This window comes from Apteryx rowi, unplaced genomic scaffold (genome assembly GCF_003343035.1).
Source record: "Apteryx rowi isolate R43461 unplaced genomic scaffold, aptRow1 scaffold_198, whole genome shotgun sequence".
Lineage (NCBI taxonomy): Eukaryota > Metazoa > Chordata > Aves > Apterygiformes > Apterygidae > Apteryx > Apteryx rowi.
The window spans coordinates 1,112,984-1,140,586 of NW_020448285.1; the positions used below are offsets into that span (position 1 = coordinate 1,112,984).

At 36.0% G+C, this 27,603-nt stretch overlaps 1 protein-coding gene across 2 annotated transcripts; it reads right to left on the bottom strand.

The window, feature by feature from the left end:
- Window positions 1–8,491: 8,491 nt before the first annotated feature.
- On the bottom strand, window positions 8,492–25,753 carry YAF2 (YY1 associated factor 2). Of its 2 annotated transcripts, XR_003253023.1 has the most exons (5): window positions 25,567–25,753; window positions 14,651–14,723; window positions 14,019–14,171; window positions 11,479–11,823; window positions 8,492–9,652 (listed from the first exon to the last, which is right to left on the bottom strand). XR_003253023.1 is itself a non-coding variant. In XM_026062999.1 (4 exons), the coding sequence occupies exons 1-4, from the start codon at window positions 25,625–25,627 to the stop codon at window positions 11,586–11,588; spliced, it is 525 nt and encodes a 174-aa protein (XP_025918784.1). In that variant the 5' UTR covers window positions 25,628–25,753; the 3' UTR covers window positions 8,492–11,585. The 2 variants fall into 2 exon arrangements, 1 of the variants encoding a protein (XP_025918784.1); XM_026062999.1 differs by having other exon boundaries at window positions 8,492–11,823.
- Between the last annotated feature and the right edge of the window lie 1,850 nt (window positions 25,754–27,603).

A 27,603-nucleotide genomic window follows, 5' to 3' on the forward strand; every position in this document is an offset into this window, starting at 1 on the left:
TGAAGTACATTACCTTGCAGGATTATGTTCAGATTAGTTGCTTTCAGCCTTTTCCATTTTATAGTAGCAGTGCAGTCTCTAGGTAGTGAATCTAAGACTACTGGTAATAAGTATGCTTATCTTAGTTACTTTTTTGATGACCCTTAGAAGCAGTGCATTAGTCTATGAGATCCTCAGACCACAGAACCACTGCTTTTTAATTTATTTTTTCATATTTGATATAAATATATTTAATACATTTATGCATTTATTATTCCCAGGTGGGGGGAAAAAAAAAGGTCTGCATGGTTAGGAGAGTGGAAGTGCATCTAGCAAACAGCTAAAGTGAAAAAATGTTAGATGATGACAGCCAGCTGCTCTTTCAAGAGGAAACAGAGGTTTGGGAGAGATGCCAGGGACTCTGAAAGCCATGCAACAGAGCAAGCCTGATGCACCAGAGGCAGCGAGCCAGGTAGCCAGTTGCCTCCATTTAGGAAAAAGCAGCATAACCTGGAATGGAAAAGATGACAGATGGTCGTTCAGTAGACAGAGGTTTTTGGAAAGCTGTCAGTTAGTCAAAGCAGGTAAAGATTTGATTTACTTGGTCAATTTCTGGCCAAGCCAGCTTGTTATTCTACTGTTATCACTGCTCTGCTTTTGCTCCCTTCTCCTCCCTTTTTCATGTACTGTTTGACAGTTTGACATTGTAAAGAAATGAAGAAACATGTCAAGTATAGAGATATAAAATCCTAATGTTGCTCCTTCCATATCGGGCCCATGAGGGTCCATGAGGGACCCATAGCCCTTGTTCTCTAGGGGTGGTTTTATTTCCCAAATTAACAATTCAAAACCAGATTATATCAGTCAAAACTACTAGCAGTTTAAAGCATTTAATGCTTGAGCTATCAGGAAGAAGAGAGAACACAACTTCAATACTTTCTTTTGTATCTACTTCCCCCTTTAAAACTTTGAATAGAGCGGCCATGTAACAGACAAAAGCCAAAGGTACGTAACAGGCTTATATACCAGTACATCCTTATACTTTGTCACTAGTTTTAGTCATGCCTTAAATTCATATAAAGAATTATGGTGAGCAGTCAGCTTGCCTTTTACAGCCCTGTGCCACTCTATTTGAGTGCAGACATTATACTCATATCTAAGGTATCATTAGAATTATACTGTCAAACCATTCTGTTGCACAAGTGGTAGCAGAGTCTGTGAGTGGATAGGATACTGTGTTGCACCGAGAGAGCACAAAACTTAAAGCATGAGACATCTAAGATATCTTCAAGTGCTACTGACTCATGATTGCACTAATAAGTTACCCAACTTTCACCCATCCCTTCTGTGCAACTTCAGAAAGCTTTATTTTATTTTTATTTTTTTTACTATTTTCTTTCAGGTTAAAAAAGGGTAAAATAAAAATAGAACACAGTGCTAAGCTAGCTCCAGGCACCATGCACAAAAAGGAATGCTGCGATCTGCAATGGCTGCCAAAACATTTCTGTGGAATTTAAGAAATCTGTTTTGATCTTCAGAGCTATAATTGTGTAGCAGACTTGCTAAACAGTTAGCAAAGAAATGAATAGAAGGGTGATAGAAGGACCTTAGAACTTGCTCTCCTCTTTTGAATTCCTTCTATTCTTCCAAACATGGACAAGTAAGTAAACTAAACTAGAGTCTTTTAATTAGTGACAGTAACCCCCTTCTGGTATCTGATGCCAACTTAATCTCAAAAGCATTGAAGTTCATTGTCCCTCACGCAAGTCATTAGCTCTGCTAGCACCAAGCTTGGTATTCATGTCAACAGTTTGCTACCACTTGCTGCCTGCCCTTCGGGATCTATGTCCAACACTCACAGGGTGCCATTATAAGCATTCTGTATCGGAGGATGTATTGGCCTCACGCACTGCCCACTTCAGAGTGAGGATGAGTTTATTTATTCATGGCCAGCCCTTCGGTCACCTGCTACACAAATGGGAAACTCTGTCTTTACTAGGGAACCAGCTTTTTTCAAGAACTGCTTGTAGGATATTAGCCTCACACTACAAAGCAGCACAAATGAAAAACAATTCACAGAAAATTGAACATGGTCATTGGAACAGTATGTCACTCAAAGACAACCTGAGACAACCCATACACATCCTTTTTTTCTTTTTTTTTAAAACCTGCTTTACTAACAGGAGTATTTATATATAAAATGTAATGAAGTCTTACACTAAGCCTTCTCAAGCTTCTTAGCTCAGTTGTTACTTTTACCTTAAGTTTAATTTGCAAGCATAGATGCTATCAGTTTCTTCCTGCTGAAGCAGCACTCAAAGGAGTATCTCTGCTTCCATCATACTTCCATCACTGAGAAAGGTAATGAATCACCTGTGTGAACAAATTAGCAGAGCCCACTTGGCATTTTGAGAGCAGACACTCTATCTGACAATCTGCTAGAACAACTTATCCCAAAATTGCCCACTTACAGTTCATGCACTTTTTCCTAACCAGTACAAATAACACATTCAAAGAAAGGTGTCTGAAAATTTTAATCATTTTATTTATTATGTTATTTATCATGACTCACTCTAAGCCTCACCACTGCCAGTCAAGATCAAATAAACTGCATCCACAATAATTTTCACCAAAAATCCTTTTTTTGGTCAAACTCTTCACAGGTAAAGCCATGCAAGAAATATTAATTTATTCTGGGAGAAGGCATTTAAATATCTAGGACACTATTTTGGGTTTCAAACATACCTATCATTTGAAACTAACTCATTTCAAACTGACTATGTTTACCAAACAATGTAAAATAACTACAGAGTTCTTCACTTTTAAACAATCCCATTATCATTAATTGTATGGAGTTCATTTTGTAAAAATATCTTTGCACTGTGATTTCTACTGTTTCTTTCTTTCCAGCCCTTCCTCCCAGTTTTTCTGCCAAGCTTTGAAAATTTAAAATTATTTAATAAAGTCTTTGAGTTGAGGTCAGCATGAAGTCAGTTTAAAGCATTTTCCTAATGTGCTACTGTATACTTGGCTGAATGCAATATAGTGTCATCTTTATTAAAGGAGCATTTAACTGGAGTTGAACGTAGTTTATGAGATAGAAAATTCATAGCATCTCATGGTGTAAACTGTATTATCCAGTTGCTACATAGAGGCCTTTTAAGTGTACAACAATATACTGGTTATGTTTTGCTTGCAGTATGTTTGGAATTTTTAGAACAAAATCGTATATACATTAAAAAATTACATCCACACACAATCTTTTGTTCATGGAGATGTTTATTTTTGTCTTCAATGCTTGTAGGGAATATGGTTTCACTACAAAAAGTGTCTCAGAGAAACTCCATTCAAAATCTAGACTTAAGAATGAAGGGAAAAAATATACTTTCAGCTGTACCAGTCCTGAGCAAAGAAGTAAAAAAAACCAACAACAACAACAACAAAAACCCTTAGAGAGATAGGAAACAGCACCAATAAAACTGGAGGGCTTCTTACTGATATCTCATGCTTTTCTGCTTGAGAATTGGTAAAATTTAGGTGGGAGGAATTACTTTATTAGAATGCAGACCTGACTAAGATTCACAGTCCCAGTCTCTCGATAAAAATACCATGGATTTTTTTACAATTAGAATTCAGGGCCTCAGTTTTTTACTTTACATTAAAGTAGTCAGGACTGCTAACAGCATGACTGTTGCCCCACGGTGTAACATTTTCTCTTACTTAAATTGGAAAATAAATATTTACTTAATATACCTATTTTAATAAATATTTATTTCCTAACCAACACTGAGTTCCTGAAAAGTTACATTTTTCTTAGAAGTATACTACTCATGCAATTGTAAACTTCTGGTAACATCGGATCTCTAAATAAGTCAAATGGCTTACATTTTGTCTCCTGTTCTCTCGGTGAAAGGATTTCAAGCCATTGGTAATGCTCAGTACTTAATAGTTGGTTTATGCAGGACATTAAGATTCAATCTGACAAAGTAAATACTTCTAAGAGTCAGAACAGAAAAGGCACTTAGTCATTTTGGGGAAGACACCTGACAAATTTTTTCAAAACAACAAGCCCTTTTTCTGACAATAAAATCCTTAAAAACTACCTTTAGATAAACATATACCCTACAAATAAAATCAACTTTTGTGCCCCTTCCCAAGAAAGGTAACACTACTCTTGATTGGGAAATCAAGTGTGAGAGCATCCAGAAACACTCAGAAGTTTTATTCACTTCTTTGATATTCTAGTAGGCTATCACAGCCGCCTGGAAGAAAAAGTATTCTCTAAAGAATTTCCATTTTATAAACTGAAAGCCATAGCAATTTCTGGACTGTTTCTTGTTAGATGCTTGTATCAGCAATAAAATCTAAGATTCTAATGGATTATAACTAAAAACATCATGTCAGTTATAATCAATAACCTGTGACTCCATCCAGAAGAGCAAATCTTCTATCAAACTTCCTTTCTTTCACTTGAATCATTGCCTCAGTGATGCTCTGGATAAGGCACTTAATAACAGTAAATTTAAAGAGCATCTGACAGTGCTGTTGGTAGTTTTGATATGTCTGTGAGAGTGCCTCAATATTAAGTGGCTAAGGTGTGGAATCATCACTGCAAATAGCCATATGAACTACTGGTCACAAAACTCTTTTCAGAAGCCACATCCATTCTAGTCTGTGTTCTTATCACCCTTTCAGCATAAAGTTATCCTTTTTCTAGTAGTCCAGGAATCTGACCATCTAAAACTGGGTAATGTTTAAATGTACCAGAGGAATCTGTTTTGGTCCTGATTATCTCTTTAATCAAAGCTACTGCCCTTTTAATACACATGACCTAAGAGAGAGATGTTGATGGTATTAACATGAACTTCACAAAACCTTACATCTATCTTTAGGTCAAAAGTCACTGGAACCAATACGCAACAAGAATGGTAAAGCAGAACACACCGGTATGGAGTGTGGGATGCTGCCTACTTCCAACACAGTACAGAGAGAAGGGAACACTAAACTCATGAAGAAGTTATAATATAAAGGCTTTTCTAGGTATCACTGAAAATACATTTTTCTTCTTCCTCTTGTTGGACTGAGGGTTTCTGAACATTGTGTCGTGTAACATTTTAGAAACAGAAGATGCCTACTCAGAATTTCTGTAGAAAAAATACTAAGTATCTGTGCACTCTCCTTGGTGGATCTCTTTCTTCAGCGAGCACAAAAAGCATTTTCTTGTACCTAACAAAAAGCCTTCAGGTACTGCAATTTACCTGGCAAAGTCACAGCTCCATCAGTTAGAAAGCATTTTGCTTATTCTTCCACATATGGAAAGCTCACAACAATAGAATCAGACATTTGCAGGAATATGGATATAAAGACCAGCAATTGGCATTCCAGAATTCCAGTTACCTCAGCCAGAAAGTTTGAGTAGTGTGGGATTGCTATAAATAAGTTTGCTCAGCAAGAATCTCCCCAGTAAGTCAGTTAGGTAGAAACAAGGACAAAATCGACAGATGATCTCCAAGCTCTGTTCCACATACCATTTCTGGTCTTATAGAAACCAAGATATACTTGAAGAACTGGGAATAACAGTCAAATTCACCACTTACAAAAGCAGGTATAAGAGATTATTTCAAATTCACTGCATCCACTTACACTATAGATGAACTTTTTCCTAAAAAAAGATAAAAAGGGATCTGAATTTGTTCCCTTTAGAAGTGGGAGTAGTGACACTCAACAAATATATGTAATCTTAAGAGATTTCCCTTGATTAGATTAACTCATAGCTGAAGGCCATTACAGTAAGAGATGATCAAACAGATGGCAGATTTTCTTGCTTAGTCTATGCCTTCAGGAAGTGGGCCTGGCATTGAAGCATTTTGATTTATTCTCTGTAAAGAAGGATCAGCTTGAAATAGATTATTTCATTTTCAGGGAAGGCAGTTATATATTACATGCATATAAATCCCAAATTAGATCTTTGAATTCCCAAACTGGATATTCAGAAAGTAGAATCTTGGCCTGACCACTGGCTCGGCTTAACTAACCGATGCTAAGTGATTCTGAACAACTTCAACCTTCTCTAGTGAGGGATAAAGAGCCTGCTACCGCCTTTGAACTAAGAGAAGTTGCAGTTTGTAGAATCTAGACCAAGGCACCTTGCTTGAAATGATGGAGTCTTTACTGCTTGAACCACAGACAAGATAATACAATCTTACTGGTGGGTGGTGAGTGAGCTTAGGAAGGGGGGGGGTAAAGAGCCAATTAGTTAATCTCATTAGTACGGGTTATATATATCTCATTCTTGAGTATACTTTTGCTTCCTCACACTGAAGAGGAACATTAAGAACATGTGGTTAGCAGGTCATTCAAAAACATATTCATACGCTTTTTTCCCCCCCCTCAGTTGTCTTCTCAGTAACTCCACTGTAAATTAGAGTTTCTTTGGTATAGAGTAACATTTCTTAAAATTTTAAGCTTGAGGGAGCTTGTTCAGCTTGCAAACACTTTGTCAGAGAAGACTATAATTAAAGATGTATCAGGCAACTTTTCCAGGTGGTCTAGATCTTGCAGATATATACCCAAAGGACTTGCTCAGATATTCCTACCTTTGTGAAGACGTACTATACTTCCCCCAAAATAACTGACATTTTGGGTACTAGTCTTTAAGCTAATTCCTGGAGCAATATCTTTCCAGTGATTATTGTTTTCCTAAACATATGGGAAAAGGAGTAGTAAATAGATCATGTACTGTTTTGTCTTTTACAAAACCAAAATAATACAGCAATGAACGAATGTGACCATTCTCCATACTATTCATTTGAGCTATGGAATATGCTTTTGCCCTTCATCTTACATGGTTTAACTACTTAAAAGCGCAGCTAAAACCTCCTGTGCGAATTAAACCATTCACAGAGCTCCCTGCGTGAGTGAATACAGTAATTTCTTTAGGATGACTCTTATTTGTTTCCCGTAATAAAAGTGACAAGATTAGGATGGAAGGAATTTTTGGAGGAATTTAGTATTATACAATGGATGTTCATTTTTAATAATTGTCACCATACAGTTAAACAGAAGCTGTAAACAGCTCTGGCACCAATAAGACTATATGATCTGAAGCTAATTTATTTAGTTTCTGCATTTTTTTTCACTGTTTGAAATTCTGGTGATATAGTTTAGGCAGAGAAGGTGGCATCTGGTCTCCTAGGCTTTTTTCATAGACATATCACAATCTTCCTGTGCAATGTCTTAGGCAAGTAACTTAAACTTCACTTTCTGTTGAATAATACCATTTATCAACAAGGGTGTAGCCACCCATTCCTGTTACACCATTTTTTCCATTCACATCCATCTAGGTAGGAAGTTGTAATAATTTCTGTAAAGCACTAATTTCTGATTAGATTGTGAATTTTAATAATAGTCAAATCCTGTTAATTTTCATTAAGACATAGCTTTTTTTCTTTAGACATCAATTTAAGCTCAATATCTGATTATTGTCTTAGACAAGTCTCTTGAACCTTTTTTCCCTTCTCGTCGAAATTTTGACAGCACAGAAGAAAACCAACTGAGCTCTCCTCAGCTTGGCTGATTTTACTGTGCCTCTTTTCCTAGTATGTGAAGTTACAGCCCTTTCAGATTGAGACTGCTTTGACAGAAGTTAGGGCATAATTAGGAAAAAGGTTCTAAAGCTCAAACAGTATTTTCAGCGTACCCAAATCTTAACATTAAGATAAAAGAATGTTTTTGCTAAATATCATATTTGACTGGTCCACTAGCAATCTTATCTATCTTATTCCTGAGAAAGCACTGGCCAAGTTTACTGCAAGTATTGTACTCCAACGGAGAAGTTAAATTAAATTAATTTCCTTTTCCCTATGGTTTCCGATGTTTGAAAGGAAGTATACCCAGACTCTCTTGTAGAGAATAGAGTCAACAAAAGGTATGTGACAGCAGATGGTCAAAAAAATCTGGATGTACATGAAAGAACATAACAGAGAGTTCCAAGCCATATCCATCCTGCATAAAAACATATAAACAAACAGCATATCTGGGAAACTGTCAGGCTTTTGAGACAGAATAGATACAAATTAAAAACTGAAGACATGGAGCCATATAGCTGTGTCAAGTTTAGAAGATTCGCCTGAACACTATAAAGAACTAGTGGAAACAAATTACAGAAAGTACTCTATCTCATATGTCTATCCAAAAAAAAATTACTATCTGTAATATTAAAAATTGTAAAGTGCACAAATTGTAAAATCTCAAAAACTGTTTGTACTATATAATCTATGTCAAAAAACATCCAATATCTAGAGAAACATGTAATAGGTTAGAATTTTGATCATACTCTGTTTCAAGACTTTTAAAATCAAGATTTTTTTAAAGCTAAGTTTCTGAATGTAATTTTTTTTACTATCACTTCTCTTGGAATCAAGATTTTATATGGCAGAATTTTATCTGTTACTAAGTAGAACCACTTTTGTTTATCTCCAATACACAGACTCAATTTCAGAAAAACAGATCATAGTCTACAACTGTATATTTAATCATTTCCTTATGCCACCTACAATTACTGGCACAGTTAGGAAGATAGAAGATTGAACAATTGTATACTTTATCAGTGAATTAACTATAGTTCAGTTTTCCCCTTCCCTCCCCTCCCCTTTCCTTTCTAAAACTGGACAATCAATCAGAACATAAAGGAGCTTATTTACATGGAACACCATCACATTTGTCTTTGTTGGGTCATCATTTCATGGAAAAACCCAGACTGTATGGCTGTTGAAGACTGGTGCGTATTTAGGATTTAACAAATAACAATTCTTATGCAGAAAACAGTCACAGAGAAAAAATAGCTAATCAAAACACATTACAACATTAGATTTTCACTTTTTATAAATGGAGTAAAGATGCTTTTAAATATATTTACAGTAGGAAAAAGGACTTAGGATTACTACAAGTCAAAATTATTTAGAAATTATGAAAGCGAAGTTGATTTAAATTATATTTGCAATATTATGAACAGAGTGAAATTGCCAAACTCTACCTATTTTGTCTACTCTGTTATTATTCTCACATCCCTTTAATCATAAATGGGCAAAAATAATTTTAAGTTTGTTTAATGCCGCAACAGGCATTGTTATAAGGTAAACACTAGCTATGTAATATTTACTCTTTCAATTAGAACCACCACAGCTCAGTTTTTAGGTCCTAGCTGACTTGCATTTGCAGTTAAAAATTGCTTTTCCAAGTCTTATTCCAAAAAGAACAGGGATTTCCATGAGCTCTTTCTCCACTCTTTTCATTATAACCATACTTTTACCACATTTTTGAGATTATTCTCTAGCAACAGTCGAATCATAGCAAAGCTACTCAATCCTCCTTTCCTTCCAAACCAAATGGCTACTTATTTCTACAGGTAAAAAGAGACCTCTTGTTGGCGGTGCCGGGTGGTTTATTCACATAAACTTAAATGAAAATAAGATTCCCATTTAGTGAACTACTGGGGATAGATTATTATTTGCTTGCAAGGAATGAAATGTGTTAGCATTCATTACATTTTAAATTAGAAGCACATTTCATAAAACATCTTGCAATGAGATTTGCTATCATTAAACTGCTTACTTTAAACAGTTTCAGTTCTCTCGTAATCCATTACATCAGTATATTCCGCAAATAGTCCCACCTAAAAATAAAATATAAAAAAATAAAGTTGAGAAGCACGTACTTTTCTTTTAAAAACTAGTTTATGTTATTCTGACCTCCAGCCCAGCCCCCAAAACATTTAAGTACCTTAAAATACAATGTTTTAAAGATACTAAGATTTGGCCAGGTAATGTCAGTGAACAAACATCCTGTTTAGTAAGATAAAGCAGAATACATAGTAAACAGGTCAGTAGTCATTCACCTGAAATAGCCTATAATTAACATTTGATGTCTAAAAAGTTTAAACAGCAACACCAAAGAATGAGGTATGTATGTTCTCAGATATCACATCAGACTTTCATTTTATGCAACTATTTCACAACTAGCATCTTACAAAATAGACAGTACCATTGTGCCTGTAGAAGTACTGCATTAAAAACAGAAAAATACATTACTACAAGAAACCACCAAACATCACAATTGTCAGGGGCTACAAAAATCCATCATTTTAGCTGTTAGGAAGATGTATCATAAGTTGGTAATAATTTAGGGCTGGATTCACTACCAAAAGGTCCATCCAAATTTTATATGGGCATAGAAATATGTATTTTGGATGAAAGAAAAGAATCACAGGGATGTGAGTGGACTACCTCACAAAAAGGAACCAAATGGACTTTCGTACTGAATCTGCATCTATAATTTTAAATCTATACATGGATTTTTTGTGTGCGTGTGTGCGCGTCAAAACACTTATTGGTTGTAAACAAAAATGCAAAATTTGTATTCACAAAAATATTTTATTGGTAATTTTACATAATACCAGATGGGACTGTAAATAGTTCTGCTCTGTATCAGTATATTTGCTAAGTGCGTAAATGTTGACAATTTATGCCATAAAGCAGGGTACGGAGTTCTTTCATATGATTTATGACATAATATTTTCTAAAGGGCCAAATTAAAATGAAAGAAGTTGATTCAAGAACAAAAAAGTAATAGTATTGTTATTTCCTTATTCTTGTGCAACATCTGATATTTCTGTAATGAAATGGTAAGTGACTGTACAACACTACATAAACTTGGGGCAAGGAAACAGCACTAAGCAGAAAAGAGAACTGCATTTCTGATTATTTTTAAAGCTTTTCCAAAATTTCTTATTTCCAGATGTTAGTTTTGCCAAATGCTCAGTCATCTGAGGTTCAATACGCTTGTTACACAATACAGAATACCAGTGTATAGTGACAATGTAGTACTTCACCTGAATTATAAAGCTAACCAATCAATCCTTAGAATATGTTTTCTCTTTTGCTTGTAAACATTACAATAAGTGTTTTAAATGTGAAAGAAAATGGTAAAACCAGCAACATAATTCAGTAACAGTAATCTAGTAAAATGTGTCAAACATTGGCAAAAATTCATACAAGTGTTTTATTTAATAATATTTTCCTATTTAACCACACCAAGTACCAGCAGGTGTTTTTAAGAAGATAATTATTATGAAAATTCTGTTGCAGCAATAGTTGATTAAGTTGATCTTTGACTTGCATACATATAACTATGCTTCACAATTCGCAAATAATACATATTTAGGCAGCTTGAACTATGTTATAAAAATTTAAATTCAGTACATGCCAATAGTAGAGAATCCAAGAGTTGTGTTAGAATTCACTAAACTAAAAGTGAAAATGGACTTACCAATAACACTGCATAATGAACATTCAAACCACATTTTCATGGCACCTTTACACATGAAGATTAAAAAGTTGGTCTGAAAATGCTTTGTAAGCATTAGTAGATTGCATTTAAATTATCATTTCTAACCACTGCATTTTTTTTTAAACTGCATAAACTATGTTCCAGTAAACATACCAATTGTGCATGGATAATCTGTCATGAAAATGTGGTAACAGGTGGCAGAAGTTAGGTATTTGCATGTTTTGAAGAGAAGAGACTAAAGAAACTGGAAGAAATAAACTTTAATGAGATTCTCCATTCAGTGACGAGGCTTCTCCTCTGGGTGAAGATGACCTGGACATTCCCCTCTCTGTGTTGTCAGAGCTAGAACCACTCTGACTGTGTTGATCCGCAGAAGCTGCGCTGGAAGCAGGTGGTGACTTAGTTTTCTCCTTAAAGTCTGTAATTATGACTGTCAGATCTCCAACGGTAACTTCCAAATGCTGAGCACTACTTCGATCCACATTTTTCAATCTTGGCCTAAATAAAACAGATAATCATATTAAAAGCACCCACACCCTTGTATTATCTTGTCTTCCTCCTGCTTTTTATGAGCTCTGGAGAAGGTACATGAATATCAGCATAATACAGCTGCGTGGAACAAGTAATACATAAAATAATAATGTACCACAAGTATTTACTATGGAGTATTTCCAGTTAAGTTTTACATTAAAATGGCTGTAACAGAGATAGATGTAAGGTGCCTTCTCCACCTTTTCCTAAGATTTATATAAAACTTGACCTTATGGATAACGTAACTGTGCAGCAATACAATTTTGTTATATATTTTAAGGTTTTTGTTTTTTAAAAAATTGTCTTTTGTTATTGTGGCTATAAAGTTATGACCCAGAGAAACATCCATTTCTGCAGCAAGCCTAGAACAAGTCTAAATAGAGAAGAATGTTTAATAATGAAAATTTTGATGTCTGAAAAGTTCATCTGTGCTTTTTGAATTCAACAGCACTGGTAGTTTTAACTACAAATTCTTCTGCATTCTGAAAGTGTTAGCTTGCAGCAGGTATATTTCCTTTCAAAACCTCATTAAGACTAGTATACTGTTTGGACTGGACTTTGTGTTCAGAGTATAATTCTGGTATCCTAGCACACGCTGTGATTTCAGTTATGCACATATTTTCACAACATACAGAACCAGAGAAGAATGCTATGAATTATATTCTGTACAAGCTGTTGAGAACAGCATGGCTTTATGCATTTAACTGACGCCACAGCTTTCACCAGGTCAAGCTGCAATAAAAGAAATGAATATGACATCACATGTTAGCAGGTGTTTTAACAGCAAAGTCCTGACTTTTACCCTATCATCCAACTTTGCTTCAAGCAGAGTTCCAGTAGGTTCCCAGTCATTTCAGCTGAAACACCTCATGCCCTCCCTCTACTAGACAGAGATAGGGTTTGACATTTTGTTCCCCAGAGACTGAAGAATCTAAGAGAAGGCTGAAAATCTGCTGCTCTGTAAGATGGGAATGGAGAGGAAAAAAAAATTAAAAATCAGCATTATCAGCCTGCATAAGTGGCATGTCTGGAGGTTATTGATCATGTTTAGTGTGCAGGCAGATTTTATGACCGTTTCCAGCAGAAATATATAACTTTTCAGTTGAAGAGTTAAAAAACAAAAGCCTCATAGCCTGGTTGTTTCCAGTATTTATTCATCGTGCAAATCTCTGTAGTGGTATTTTAGTCCAAGATTTTTATTTAAGTGTTCATTTTTCCTTATCTCACTTTTGCATTTTTCAATGTAATGTTACAACTTAACCTTCAATATTTACATTTATAATACCTAATTAGCTTCGTTAAAACTAGCTATGTTAACTCCAAATATTTCATAACAGAAGTACTGCAGCTGAGTGTGCGGTACAGCTAAAAATTTTGAGTACAAAAAACAAGAAAAATAATCAAATAAATGTATTCTCCTGCTGAAGTATCTGTCTCCTTAATCCTAACCACATCTATCTTAAAGATTGTTATGGAGCTTCTCTCTTGTCTCATAGTTTCTCCCTGGTTCTGACCCTGATAGCCTCTTTCAGGCATAAGAGAAGCATTTGCTACTTCTCCACAGAACTGATTCCAAGAAACCTTCCTTGTCTGGATTACTTTGGAAAGCTCTCTCTCTAAGACTCTAAGAGCCTAAGGTTTCCTTCAGTATCCCAGATGTAGTACAGAGAATTTTTATCATTAGGAAGTTTATTTGCCTTACCCTTTCACAAAAATTTACTCTAATTCTGCAAGGATACCAATGACTATGTTACTTTCCTACTCTTCTGGAACCTGGTATTTGCTCTTTCTTTCTTTCTCTCCTATTATTCTGCACAAAACTAGTTGCTCTCCTCACCTCTGTTTTCCAGAACCTAATATCATCCCTTTTGCCTATCTACGGTTTCATATGGTGTGAGAAAGACATCTGTTCCCCTTAACAAAAGTACCCAGCTCTCTTGCTTTCGTTTTCAGCTGGTCTCCATCTTCTGGTCAAAATTATGAACTGCAGGTTTTCTTCACATTTAATAGGCAGCCTAAAAAACAATGAAACTTCAACACAACTATTTAGCCTTATTTTTGAAAGTTTACCACAGCACTTACAGAGCAGTAAAATGCAGAGCATTTTCTTACTTTTTTATTATTATATTTACCAATACTGCAAAAGTTTCTAAAAATTTTACCTGGTTTTCTTATGACTGTTCTTTTTGCTAGTTGTTTCCTTTTCACTTTTTTCCTTTTCTACTTTGTCTTTTTTCTCTTTCTTTGATTGTGTAGGGGGCACGAATTGCTGGGGAACCTGCTGTGCAACCAGCTGAGAGACAGGTCGAGGTTTCCTGTGTGCACATATATATATATATATACACATAATGCTTAGACTTTACAACATCAGTCTCAAAACTCTCTACACTTTGGTTATTAACAGTAACATTCAGTACAAAATCAAATACTCCTAAAACTTATCTAGCTGCTAACACTTCATTATAATAGAATATCAGATTTAAACCACTAGAGCCTTTCGATTCACTTTCATTATGAACAACAGATTTTTTATGAAGGATTTAAAGAAAGGACTTTCCAATGTACCCTTTTCCTCCAGTTGTTATATCCAGACAGAGACTTAAAAGGGGTGAGCTCCACAAGATGAAGTTTTCAAAGGGAACACACCTTTTTCCCCCCCTCAAATGAGGAAGGGGACCATTCTGAGTGTACTGCAGTTCCTACCAGCACACAATACTCATCACAAAGAAGAAAGAGCCGACCTTTCCGTTTATCAAAGTTACGGCCACTGTAAGCTTTATAGAGTAAAACTTACTGTTTCAACTCATATTCCTCAAAAGCAATGGCAAATCCTGTTGAATGGTGTTTCATTTTTATCAGGTTCTTCACTGGAAAAAATATACACTAATACAGTAGGCTGTAGCTATCAGGACATATATACTCTACAAGCTGGCCACAGAAACTTCTGAACTTCAGAATACACAATGCAGTTTTTTCCCCTCAGGTTTTGATTCAAACTAAAAACAGTTTACCATTTTTATATTTTCTGAAATATGAATATTCTTTCTTTTGAAATTGCTTCATTTTTATTTTATTTTGTATTGGAATACAGGAATTCTAACATGAAATGAAATGAAATGTTTTACTCTTTCCAATTAAAATGTATTTCTTTATTTTGAGATTTTGGAATTAAGAAATTCCAAATCATTACATATAAAAGGAAAGTTCTCTGACTCTATGAAGACTTTAAAGTTATGAAATTCTTCTCCAGAAGAATGTTTGCCCTGCAAAGCTCTGAGTTTTGTTTGTTGGTGGTAGTTTTTTAAATAGGAAAAGCACAAATTATATGCACTGTGATACTCTGAAAATAGAAAGCAGTTATTTAAGCTACACAAGCTATCAGCTCTTATGCATATTTATTTACCCCAGCCTACAAGATCACACTACCAGCACTTCTTGCTTAGGTGAAGCAATGAGTGGAATAGTAAAAGCAGAATATCAGGGCAGCTGCCATTAGTAAGTTATCATATTTTCAGCAATGATTGCTATAGTTCAGGTAACATATAGAAAGCCAAGTTATAAGAATCCAAAAAAGCACAAAAAAGGCAGTTACCATAAGACAGTTCAGATTTCATGAGTCTCCACAAGTTCTTAATGAATTAAAGTAAAAATAGTCTATTAAAAATGTCAACACAGTAACTTCAGGGTAAAATCTAGACTACGAAATACCCAGTCACGAATTAATCCCACACTAACTCAGGAAGAGACAATCTCAGCAACAGATTGCTTAGTGGAAACTACCCAGCTTTTATCAACTGGCAAATATATGACCACATGCTTTTCAGCCAACAACTGCAGGTAGTTCCTCAGAAAACAAATACGGTATATTGAATCTGGAATCACTAAAATGACTCAATGGTCTGTAACAATTGTTTGTATGAACAGAGTATATATGACATGTTTAAACAAACCTGCCTCAGAACAGTCTTAACTTTTCATCAGAGTAGTTCATAACAAAACATGGAGAACCAAGGTGTAATGGATACACAAATTTATTTCATCTGAAAAACATTTGTGATATATAAACAAAACTGTTCATCTGTCTTGAATTGGAGGTTGCCCCAGGAGACAGGGATACAGTGAGTTAATATTTCTAGTGATGGCCAAGTGACAACCCCATAACTACTTCATGGTGACCTGTGAGAATAATCTGACATGTCACTTATCACAAAATCACAGAATGGTTGAGGTTGGAAGGGACCCCTGGAGATCATCTAGTCCAACCCCCTTGCTCAAGCAGGGGTCACCTAGAGCACATTGCCCAGGATGGTGTCCAGATGGCTTTTGAATACTCCAAGGAAGAAAGGAGACTCCTCAACCTCTCTGGGCAACCTGTTCCAGCGCTCAGTCACCCTCACAGTGAAAAAGTTTTTCCTCATGTTCAAACAGAACTGTCTGTGTTTCAGTTTGTGCCCGTTGCCTTGTGTCCTGTCGCTGGGCACCACTGAAAAGAGTCTGGCTCCATCCCCCCTTGATACCCTCTCTTCAGATACTTATACACATTGATAAGATCCTCCCTCAGTCTTCTCTTCTCCAGCCTGAACACTCCCAGCTCTCTCAACCTCTCCTCATATGAGAGATGCTCCAGTACTTTAATCATCTTCGTAGCCCTCTGCTGGACTCTTTCCAGTAGCTCTTGTATTGCAGAGCCCAGAATTGGACACAGTACTCCCGATGGGGCCTCACCAGGGCTGAGTAGAGGGGGAGGATCACCTTCCTCAACCTGCTGGCAACACTCTTCCTGATGCACGCCAGGATACCATTGGCCTTCTTGGCCACAAGGGCACATTGCTGCCTCATGCTTAACTTGGTGTCCACCAGCACTCCCAGGTCCTTCTCAGCAGAGCTGCTTTCCAGCAGGTCAACCCCCAACCTGTACTGGTGCAGGGGGTTATTCCTCCCCAGGTGCAGGACCCTGCACTTGCCTTTGTTGAACTTCAGGAGGTTCCTCTCCGCCCACCTCTCCAGCCTGGCCAGGTCTCTCTGAATGGCAGCACAGCCCTCTGGCGTATCAGCCACTCCTCCCAGTTTTGTATCATCGGCAAACTTGCTGAGGGTGCACTCTGTCCCTTCATCCAGGTCATTGATGAAGAAGTTGAACAGGGCTGGACCCAGTACTGACCCCTGGGGGACACCACTAGCTACAGGCCTCCAAACAGGTAAAACAGTAGAAAATTCCTTGGGACAGGATTAATTGTTGTCCAGGGCTGTGGACAACACCATCCATGATCATGGAAACATCTTAAAAAGGCAGGGAGAAAGAGAAAGAGAGAAATAAGTCTTCAACACCTATTCTAGGAGTTTTCAATATGAAACAATCTCATTTCCAGAGGGCAAACTAGATTATTTCTATTACAGCACAACTGGGAAATTAGGCTTAGAACCAAGTCGTAGGTTTAGAACTTTGTTTGTCTAGTGCCTAATACTGTAAAACAAATGAAAAAGCCCTCCCCCCCAAAAAAAAACCCACAAAAACCAAACCATCTTTGCCACAAGGAACTGAAGTCAATTAAGACCAAAAACACTTGGGAAGATGCACTAAAAATAAATCAAGAAGTTCTGCATGGTTTTGTTGCAACAAGGAATTCCACTAAGTTGTTTTATTCCTCCTGATTAAACATCCATCTTCACTCTTTAGATATATTTTTACTTGAGATATATTTTTGGCCTAACTCCTCCTCACAGAAACAGATCAGACTGTTTAGGCTATTACTTTCCCTGAAGTATATTACTTTTCCCTGAGGTATATGAAAAATCCTCATCTGCCAAATGTATATTTAATTTGTCAATTGCTTTTAAAGCTGTGTATCAATTATGATATCTATATTCCTTCTTAAATCAGGCATTCAATGTTTTTCAAAAAAAATCATTAAGAAAAAAAATGAATTCACATCTCTCAACACTGATTTATTCTTTCAAATGTTCAATAATTTTCTCAGATACTCAAAAAGAGCTACAGAACTGCAATCAAACACTTTGCAAGCCATGCAGGCTTCAGAAGATAACTGTACCACTCATGAAGTTTATAACCAGTAGACTAGTTCATGACTTTGCAGTAGCTCAGTCATGTGATTCGAGCATGAAGGAACTTATACAGAGAAAGACTTTCTTGCAGAGAAGATAAAGGCAAGAAAAGATACTATTTCTGTAACAAGAAATCAATTTTGATCATTTGCCAAAATACTTAGGACATTTTAAGTTACCAGTTTTCAAAAACACAGTTAAAGACTCCAGTGTAATAGGTTACTACAGATTAAATAGATATAGACAGTGTTAACATTGCTGTTTAATTCAGCATATTCATAGTAATTTGCTTTTTGAACATATTCAGGACAGAAATGTTCATAAATGTAATGCATGTTACTTGTTTAGGTATATGGTCAGCTCCTCAAAACTACATTTTTAGCTAATAATTTCAATTGTTACAAGTGGAACACTAGTCAAGAGACATACACTATTACAAAAGGTAAGAGCTATCAATTCTTTCCAATAGAGATGAACACTATGGTTTGGACCCTATGCCTCTAAGAATACCAATGGATTAATTTATTAGGCTTTCCTTTCCAGGAGGACTCTAAGCATCATAGCTCCAGGTATTAAGCCTCTCCTCTAACACTCGGGTTTTCCTTTTCAGACACAGTTACCTTTCTTCTAAGCTGCCATCAGGCATGCTTCTATTAAAGTATGTTTCTATTCCAACCTTCTCCATTATAGTTTCATATATGATCTAATTCCTTTCATAGGAAGACATTTTCACATTCCTTTCAAGGACCTGTGAAAACACACACATTTCATACATATGACTGCCTTAAAAAATGAGAACAAATATTTGCTTAAAAAAAAAAAAAAAGCCAATAGACACTAATACAAACATTCAAGTATACCTTTGCTGTTTTCCCTACAAATCCCATGAATGCTAATCAGCAAGGATATCATCATTTTAGACATGTTTACTCTATTTTCCTTGTTGCAGGATACGACTGCATTTTGTTTTATGGGATTTAATATTGCTACTGTTTTAGGGGATATATTTACAGAGGCTGCAGAGCATTGTTTATTTAGGATTTGTGTGCATTAACTCATTCAACACTGAGGCTCCTAATGTGAGCAAATACTTAATACTGAGAAGGATGTGCTAGTTTTTATTGTTGGCTTTCTAAAAAAAGCTTTATACCAAAGCATTTTACATGCCTAGACATGAAAAATATCTGGAACTTGTACCCTCAAGTCATTTCCCTTTCCCATTGCTTAACTCAATACCTTCCTTTTCTTAAGTCATTTGGGACTTCTCACAGCAGTGCATGCTTCCTTAATCTCCCTCACCCTGATCTTCATCAATAATCTACCTAAAAGGAATTTCAGCCAATTTGAAATGTTCAACTTGGCCTCATTACAACAAAGTAGATCAGCTTTGAAAAAAAAAAAAAAAGCAGTGTGCAATGTTTAACATTCAATAATCAACATATGCAGAAGTACTGTCAACTCTCAGTCACACCACCTGTACATCAAACATGCAGTGGGACAACCAAACAGGCTTACTGCTGAAGCAGCTTGAGTCTGGCTGAATTTACTTAACTCAGACAGAGCACAATTGCATTTTCACAGTGCTGCTTCTACAGCCAGTATGGGTCCATAAGCAGTCTAAAGTCTTCTGCACTACCCAATCTGAGCTCAGATTCTGACAGACATGAACTATTTATCTGCTGAACCACCTCCAGGGTCCATACACTACAGTCTGGAAACAGAGCATGATGATCTGTAACAGTTTTGCATGGACCAACTCCAAATTTAACTAAATCACAAATGATTCCTGCACAACCCTGTAAGCATTGGTATGAGGCTTCCCTGCATGCAGGGTTCTGGGAAGATCCATCTGTTTGGTGCTGCATACCCTGAGCACACAGAGCCAGCCAAGACCACTGAGTGGCACAGAAAAGAGACATCAACAGTCTCTAACACAGCAGCCAACCCCTTAGTTTTGATTCAGTGCCAGTCACACTGGTCTTGACTGTCCCATACAGAACCAGTACTCTCATCCTCCCAGGACTCATATCATTTAATTTTTTCCACTGTCTAAACTCTCTCAGCCTCCCATTACTCAGACTAATCAATTGCAGCTAACAGAAAGTCCACTTCTGCAAATCTTAAAAAAGGCATGTGAGTCGGTGAGCCATGCTAAAGCACACTGCAGATGTCCTACACACTATTTCTTCTTCAGTTTGATGAAGCAGCACAATGCTCATTTCTTAAGGTTCTCTCAGCAGGTACACAGATCTCAGAATGCATCTTATTCTTCTATATTTAAAGCTGGATGTTGTAACAAAATCTCAGGACTGAACACATACACTTTTCAACCTATTGGGGGACTAAGGTCTTCATATTGTCATCTATAGTATGCAGTTTACAGAGTAAATATTACAAAAAATAAATGATGGGGGACATCCTCAAATGCACACTCTTTCTTGAAGTTAAATCCCCTATGCTTCATACATTTTACTATGAGAAGGCATTAAAAAACTATTTCCCAAACCTAACAGAATGTCCTAAATTAAGGAAATGCCACCACTTCTGTTTTTCTATCAAGTTGAAAGATGTTCTTCAACAGATGACCTGGACCCAGAATTAATATCCCCCAGCTAGAGCTTCCATTCTAAAACGACCCTTCCCTTTCCTCTTTTCAAGTTCATCTGTCTCCTGGCTCCAATTCAGACAAAAAGCCCTTGTCAGGGGCTTATCCTGTCCTGAGTAGCAAATTATCTATTTCATAAAGCAAAGTGCCACATATGCAAAACAACTAAAGGCTTTTAGAAAACAGTACGTGAAGCCAAACATTTCAGTCTATTATTGATCTCTGGTCAGTTTACTTGCCTCACTTTTCCTTTTATAACTAGTGCAATATTCCAGTCTGCTTCTACTTCTCTATCAATGAACAGACACAATTATGTTTTCAATTCATCTTACTCCCTGGATTCCTAAGAAATTATATATATCCTGCCCCATCCTGGAAATTAGGAAGAAATTGCTGGATATTATGCTGTAACTGTCCAGTATATTATCAACCTGTTTTTGTTTCATGGACTCAAGTTTCTCTTTCAGATATTAGGAAGCTACCTTTTGAGTGACAAAAGGATTGAATGAGACAGACAAGATGTTTACACTGTCAAACAGAAAGGTAACTATTATATAGTAGGAATCATTTATTCATCAGAACAGTTCTAGTTTTCAGACTGATCAGACATATCTCCTATCATATTTTCATTCCCAGAAAAGACCAGCTCCTCCTCAGAACAGTGTGCTGTATTTTTTCAAAATTCATCATTTACTTCTGTGTAGAATCTCTATCAGATATATTCCATAACTTTCACTTGTCACATGATTTTTTCTTTCTTCCTCTGTAGAAGATCATCACTTCTTAACAAGCAGGTTTCACAGACTTAAAAAGATTTTATCCAGAGGAACCCCTAATCTCTAAGAAGCACTACTTATCTAAACTTCTCCCTGCAGGGAGACACTGACCTTTTGTTTAGGACAGCAGACTCATCCCTCAAGAAAGAGAGTTTAGAAATATTTGGAATAGAAACCTTACTGACTTTGTCCTGTCCCTGGGCACAGTATGCTTTCCTCAAATATAGAATAATCCACATTATTTTTCAAATCCAAAATATTCTTCCTTTTCAGATGATTCAGGAGGACTGGATAAATGCTTCCATGTTAAAAGAAGTTCCCAAATCTTCTACACTGCTTCTTGTTTCTACTCTACCCTTAAAGCCATCACTGCACAGGACTCAACTAGTGAGTCCAGCATGCCTCTGAATATCTTCTCCATCCACACTTCAGATATCCACTATATCTGTCTCACTAGCAAGGAAGACCTCATTCATTGGGAACCAGTAATCTAGTCAATCAGTGCCCTGAATTTTACTCTCCAGGGTTTTTCCAAGGATTAATTATCAGAACCACTATTGCCAAAAGCCCTTACAAGCAGTAACTAATCTACTTAGACAAGTCATCTTTGGTCAAACTCTTGCAATTGCTAACGGAAACAGGAACAGCACAAAAAAAGAAATGCTTTGGCTTTTACGCACATTCACCACACATTTTTCCTTATGATGTCTCCTTGGAAAAATTTTAGTTTGTTACAAAAGCTGCATTATAAACACAGGGTATGCTAATGAACTTCAGACTAAACTCAGTAAGTTTTTTCATGGTTCTGACTAAGGTAGTAGGAACCTTAAAATCAGAGTCAGGGGGTTCCCAATTAAATATCTTCAGTCAAAGTGTAAGAGAACAAGCTCAGTCAGCTTCTAGGAAAGAAACCTAAAACTAATCCTAGGCATCAGAGAAAGTCAATCAGCTCCCTCCCCAGACCACTGGAAGTTTCCCTGTATCCCACTTCCTTCTCTCTCTCTTTTTTTTTTTTTCCCCCCTTAACTACTTATGAAGGAAGATTGTTTAAAAAACAACCTTCCCAAAATTAAGCACTTCTGACAGTCATGAAAAAATGTGACTATTACAGTATCATCATGACAATGCCTCCACTTTTTATCCAATTCACATCCCTTTGATTTTTTTCCCTCCTTTGTATGCTGTTTATACAACCTTATGCAACTTCTACATTATCCTAAGTCATGCCTAAATTCAGCTGGTTTCTATCTGGATAGCAAAAATTTTTTGTTAAAGCACTCATCCTTACTTTAATTACACAAACTCTTCTCTCCATTTGTCTGTAATTACATTGCCTGTTTCTTCCTTTGACTTCTCTGTTTTCCCCTCAATTCCATATAAAAATGTGACCCATAGATCTACCTTATCCTTTAATGTGAAGTTTTACCCTCATGTTCCATCCATCTCAAGTGGCATTCGCTACTACAATTAGAGGGCCGCAATCTTTAATACAGTATTCCTCACAATATTCCATCATGGCAGAGCAGTACTGTTATCCCTAATGCTACTTATTAGCAGAGGCACAAAGGAAATAAGGACTCAGACATATGAGAAGCATCATGAATAAGCTGATACACAGTAACCACTATGTGCACCCTTAAACCACTGCAAATGCTCCATAACTTTTGTTAGATTAGTTTTCTTCCACTGATAAAGAAAACTTTACTGAAGTGCCTTGCTGCAGACAGTTCTGCCAATTAGGTGATCCATAAGAACTGATAATACTATTGTAAGAATTCATACAGCATTAAACTTCTAAGAGACTTTTCAAAAGTACTGCCAAATCAGTGGCAAGGAAAGCATTTAACCCTTTCTTCTCAAGTTCAAAACAAGTACCCTTATCACACGTTGACCTTCTACTCAAGTAATTGCACAATATTTCAAAGATTAATATCCTCTAACATTAATGCTCAAAATTTATTTTTTCTGCAAAATGACATACACTTCTATACCATCACCAGTATGTTAAACATTTGATTTTTAAGACATCAGACCACAATAGAATGTACAATCAGACACAGATATATACAATGCCTACAGTAAAATTTCTGGATAATTGAAAAACACCTTACAATAATATATATCACATAATAAAAACACTGTATTACCGTGATACAACTAATTACTCCTTTAATCATATCTTGTCCTCCTTTCCACCCACCCCTTTGGGTCTGTCTTCTTTTTGAAGTGCAAGCTTTTAGAGGCCACTATCAAACTCTAAGCTCATTCTGCACAGAATTTAAAATTCCTCACTTCCTACCAAGTCTACAAAAATTAGGTGTACTTTCTTCAACTGGAAGTTACTGTAGCTTTACATCATTTTGAAAATTTGATATTCCTCTCTCTCCAGTGCCCTGCCATCTTGGGCATCTCCTTTCCATCTTCTATTGGGGGACACCTGTGTCTTTCTGGCTAAGCTAACTGAGTTACGATACTCTAATTTTTTTCAAAAGGGATTCTAATTTCAATCATGCTACTGGTACTCCCTGTACCAACTAGTACTACTTTTACCAACTTTTGCTATTACCTCATTTAGTGAGGACATCAGAAGTGCCTCATTAACATGTCTTAGTTTTTCTAGCCTTCAGTTCTCTTAGAATTAAAAAGCAAATTCAGTTCTTGTGACAAGGAGATAGACTGAAATTTTTTACTTGTCTATATCTTGTAGTGCATTGCCATGGAAATGAGAACAGTCCCTGATAATGGAAGACAGGTCATTGAATAGATTAAGTTCAGTCATCTCCTTCTTATAGCTTTGGTCTTTATGCAGAAAATAACAGGATGGGGCCATTTCCGATGATCCTCTTTGAAGTGCATAACCTGTTTGCTAACAGCAAAAATGTATTTTGCATCACACAAGTCAATACATTCTTTGAAGATTTATAATATAACTTCATATACTGAAAACATACATGCTCATTCCATGGAGCCGTGCATCTAATAAGCCTACAGATATCTTCGCTCAACACTTCTTGAAACTGCCACCAAAAATAAAAATGAAACTCCTGTAAAGCTAATATTAGAGTAAGTACTCGTTCTTTTTTTCTTAAATAATTGATCTCCTTGAACAAGTAATGAAACACTAACATTCTAGTGTTTATTCCATTTTAAGTAATTAAATTATCAATATGCTGTTGTGAACTAAACAAAACCATTGGAAGCAACCAGATTAGGTTTAACCAGATCCTAATAAAAATCTTGTTTGTCTGATATTTGTATCACAGATTTTTAAAAAATTTCAAACAGAATGCTGTTAAGTGCATTAGAATCTTGTTGAGATCAAAGTTGAATAATTCCAATCCTACCCTGTTCTTTCATTACTAGACTGAATCATTCCCCAATACAAATGTACAGGCTTTAAATATCTTATAATTTATTTGAAGATCATTTTCCACACAGGTCTATCCTAAATATTAATGCCTCAAGAAGCTAACAGAAATCTGATATCCACAGTAATACTCTAATCTCCATTCTTCTGGTTCACAGTCATTACTGAAACCTCAAGAAAAGCTTATCTTTGCATACTTTCTACTTAATCATCGTATTCTTCCTAGTCCTTACTCAAATCTCCTTCACTGCATGTCCTCACTTCTCTAACTACTAAGGTTCATGCTCTCAAATATCTTAACACAGTAATTATATCACTTAAATTAAAAATAAGAAGTTGCTTCTCATCTCCAATGCAAGTAGATGCATAGAGGGAACAACTGATCAGTCAAGCTGAAATGATGCCTGCAGAGTTATTTTACAGTAAACAGCTTTTTAAACAAACAAAAGACTCCAAAGGATATGAAAAAAAAAGTATTTAGAAAATCTTTTAGCAGAAGAGCACTCACATAATGCATATTATTAGGAGAATATCTTCACTGAAGTATGAATGTTTTGAGCAATTCTTACGGCATTTAAGTAACTTCTACAGGATACAGCTATAGTTAAACATTGTAACAATGTAGTATAATACACCTCCTGAGTGTTTTCAAAAAGACATTAATTATGCAGAGTTCTAACTGTAACTTTGGACTACAGCTTAGATAGCTTTCTACTCTGAAGATCACAGGACAGGTTACAACAAGCAGCTTTGGAACGTGACTTTTCCATGATGGACTGATGATTTGGATTTATATGCTAGAAGGTCTAATTGGCTCCAGAATGAAATATATGTATTTCAGAATTTTCCACATCAAGTAGTGGAGTACCATAAAGTAGAAGATACTAAGAATTAAATACCTTTTCCTCCGGCCCTTTCTTCCATTCTTTTTAATACAATTCTACACCCTCTTACTCTCATATAATGACGACCAGGTACTTTACAAGTGTCAAGTAATTAACATTTTCACTTCCTCAAGCACGTCTTCCCTCTTTGTCAGAAGTCTTTCTGCAAAAGAAGTTACAATGAGGATAGTGACTTTTGCATCTATACCCCTTCCTGTCTCATTTGCCTCCCACTTTACTGGACCTTAATATTAACAAATGCAAGCAACTTCACTTAAACAGGAGGGGAAAGTTTTAAATATACATAACTGCTCCAATCTTCCCTGTTTGTGCAGACCTCTGCCTGCAAAGAGCTTAACTTCAAACAGATTTTTTTTAAAGACCAGGATTCTATGAAAAATGTCGCAAGACCAAGGCCTATATTTATACAGACATTACAATGTGTCTGCAGCTTTAAACAAAATAAATGGATATAAATGAAATTTAGCATCCTAATCTTATCATCACAGCTTACAAATACACAGGCAAAGAATTTCCTAAGATTCAAGAAATCATTACTCAAGTTCTTTATAATACAGAAAGAAATCAATAGACCCGAAACACAAATACATGCATTAAGTCATTACAATAACTGTCCTCATGTAATAAACCAGACAATCAACAGTCATTAAACTGAATTGACACATACTGAATGGTAGAATCTTATTAAAATTCAAGTCAGAAGGCAAAGTTTAAATCTTACATTTTAGATCACTTATTCCAGTTTATGCAGAAATCTCTATCATTAAGGTGTAAGTACATGCAATCCAGCAGTACAGAAGCAAAGAAAAAAGATTCCTTAATGACCTCTCAACAGAGGTGCCTCAAGACAACAATGAATTTTTCAAGTATCAGTTTGACAGTAAACACTTTAAGCAATGTCCTGAAATATTTTTCAGACTTCAGCAGCAGCGAACAAAACAATCATCCCAATATAATTAGAGAGAAATGTCACACAATTCTACATACACACATGCACGCCCCTCAACTTTTAATATATCGCTCCACATATTTGCAAGTTAGTAGCTACAAAGTTTGAGACTATTTTCTTCCATCTGGCAATTTTTAACTAACTAAACATTTTAATTTTTCTAGATTTGATACACAAGCAAAATTTATTTTTTAAATCATAGTTATGTTTTAATGGACTATCACATTTACTCTGCAAACTCTTTGTACAGCACCTTATGCAACAAGAGCCTCTAAGTACCCCTGAAATACCAAGTAAATAATACTCCAAACCTAAGGAAACTGCTTGCTCTGCTTCACTGAAAACCCAGTGCAAACGTTTGTCCCCTTACCACCACAACAGGTTCATAACTTACCTCCCAATTCCACAGAAATTTATGATCAATTTCTGCATAAGCACATCGGTAATATTATTTAAAACAAAAGGAAAAGCATAAGAAGTGTTGCGTATACACTAAGTAGTATCGCAAATATTGTGGCCAATTAGATCTTGCAACCTGTGGTCTACAGAGCAGAAGCTAGCAGTACGTGTAATGATGCTACTCAGCAGTTAAAGTCACATTATGAGAATCTAAAAATATTTCCTATGACTGTTTCTTATAGAGCAAATACCGTAGTTGCTAGCAATTAAATTACATCACTAGCTGGAGAAGCAGTCTTTGGATTAGGACACAGATTAGCTCATCCTCCCCCAGTCATCAGTACTCTATTAAGCAAACCATAGCATAAAAACTATCACATTAAACTACATTTAGCTTGCAGTGTCACATGAATATGCTCATGCTAATCACCACACAAAGCCACCTTGTGAAAAACTAGTCTTTATTTCTACATTGAGGCAGTTCATGATTAAATGCATCTTCAACATGCAATAATCAACTTTGTTAACCAAAATTATTTTTTCTCATTACCATCACTTCTGTCATTCTGGAGTGTTAACAGTACATTACACTGCCTCTGCAAATTATACAACAGAGTAATTCTGACAATCCAAACAATGGAATTAGTGGTCTGTATGGGAAAATATAATATAGACCCATATGA

What these genes read in the sequence shown, in the direction of transcription:
- YAF2 (XM_026062999.1), bottom strand. Translation starts at nt 25,627, where the DNA reads ATGAGAGTAAGAGGGTGTAGAATTGTATTAAAAAGAATGGAAGAAAGG. An exon ending in GAGGAATATGAGTTGAAACA is followed by an intron (nt 14,172 to 14,650) that starts GTAAGTTTTACT and finishes ATGTGCACACAG; the next exon opens with GAAACCTCGACCTGTCTCTC. An exon ending in AACAGTCATAAGAAAACCAG is followed by an intron (nt 11,824 to 14,018) that starts GTAAAATTTTTA and finishes TGTTTTATTTAG; the next exon opens with GCCAAGATTGAAAAATGTGG.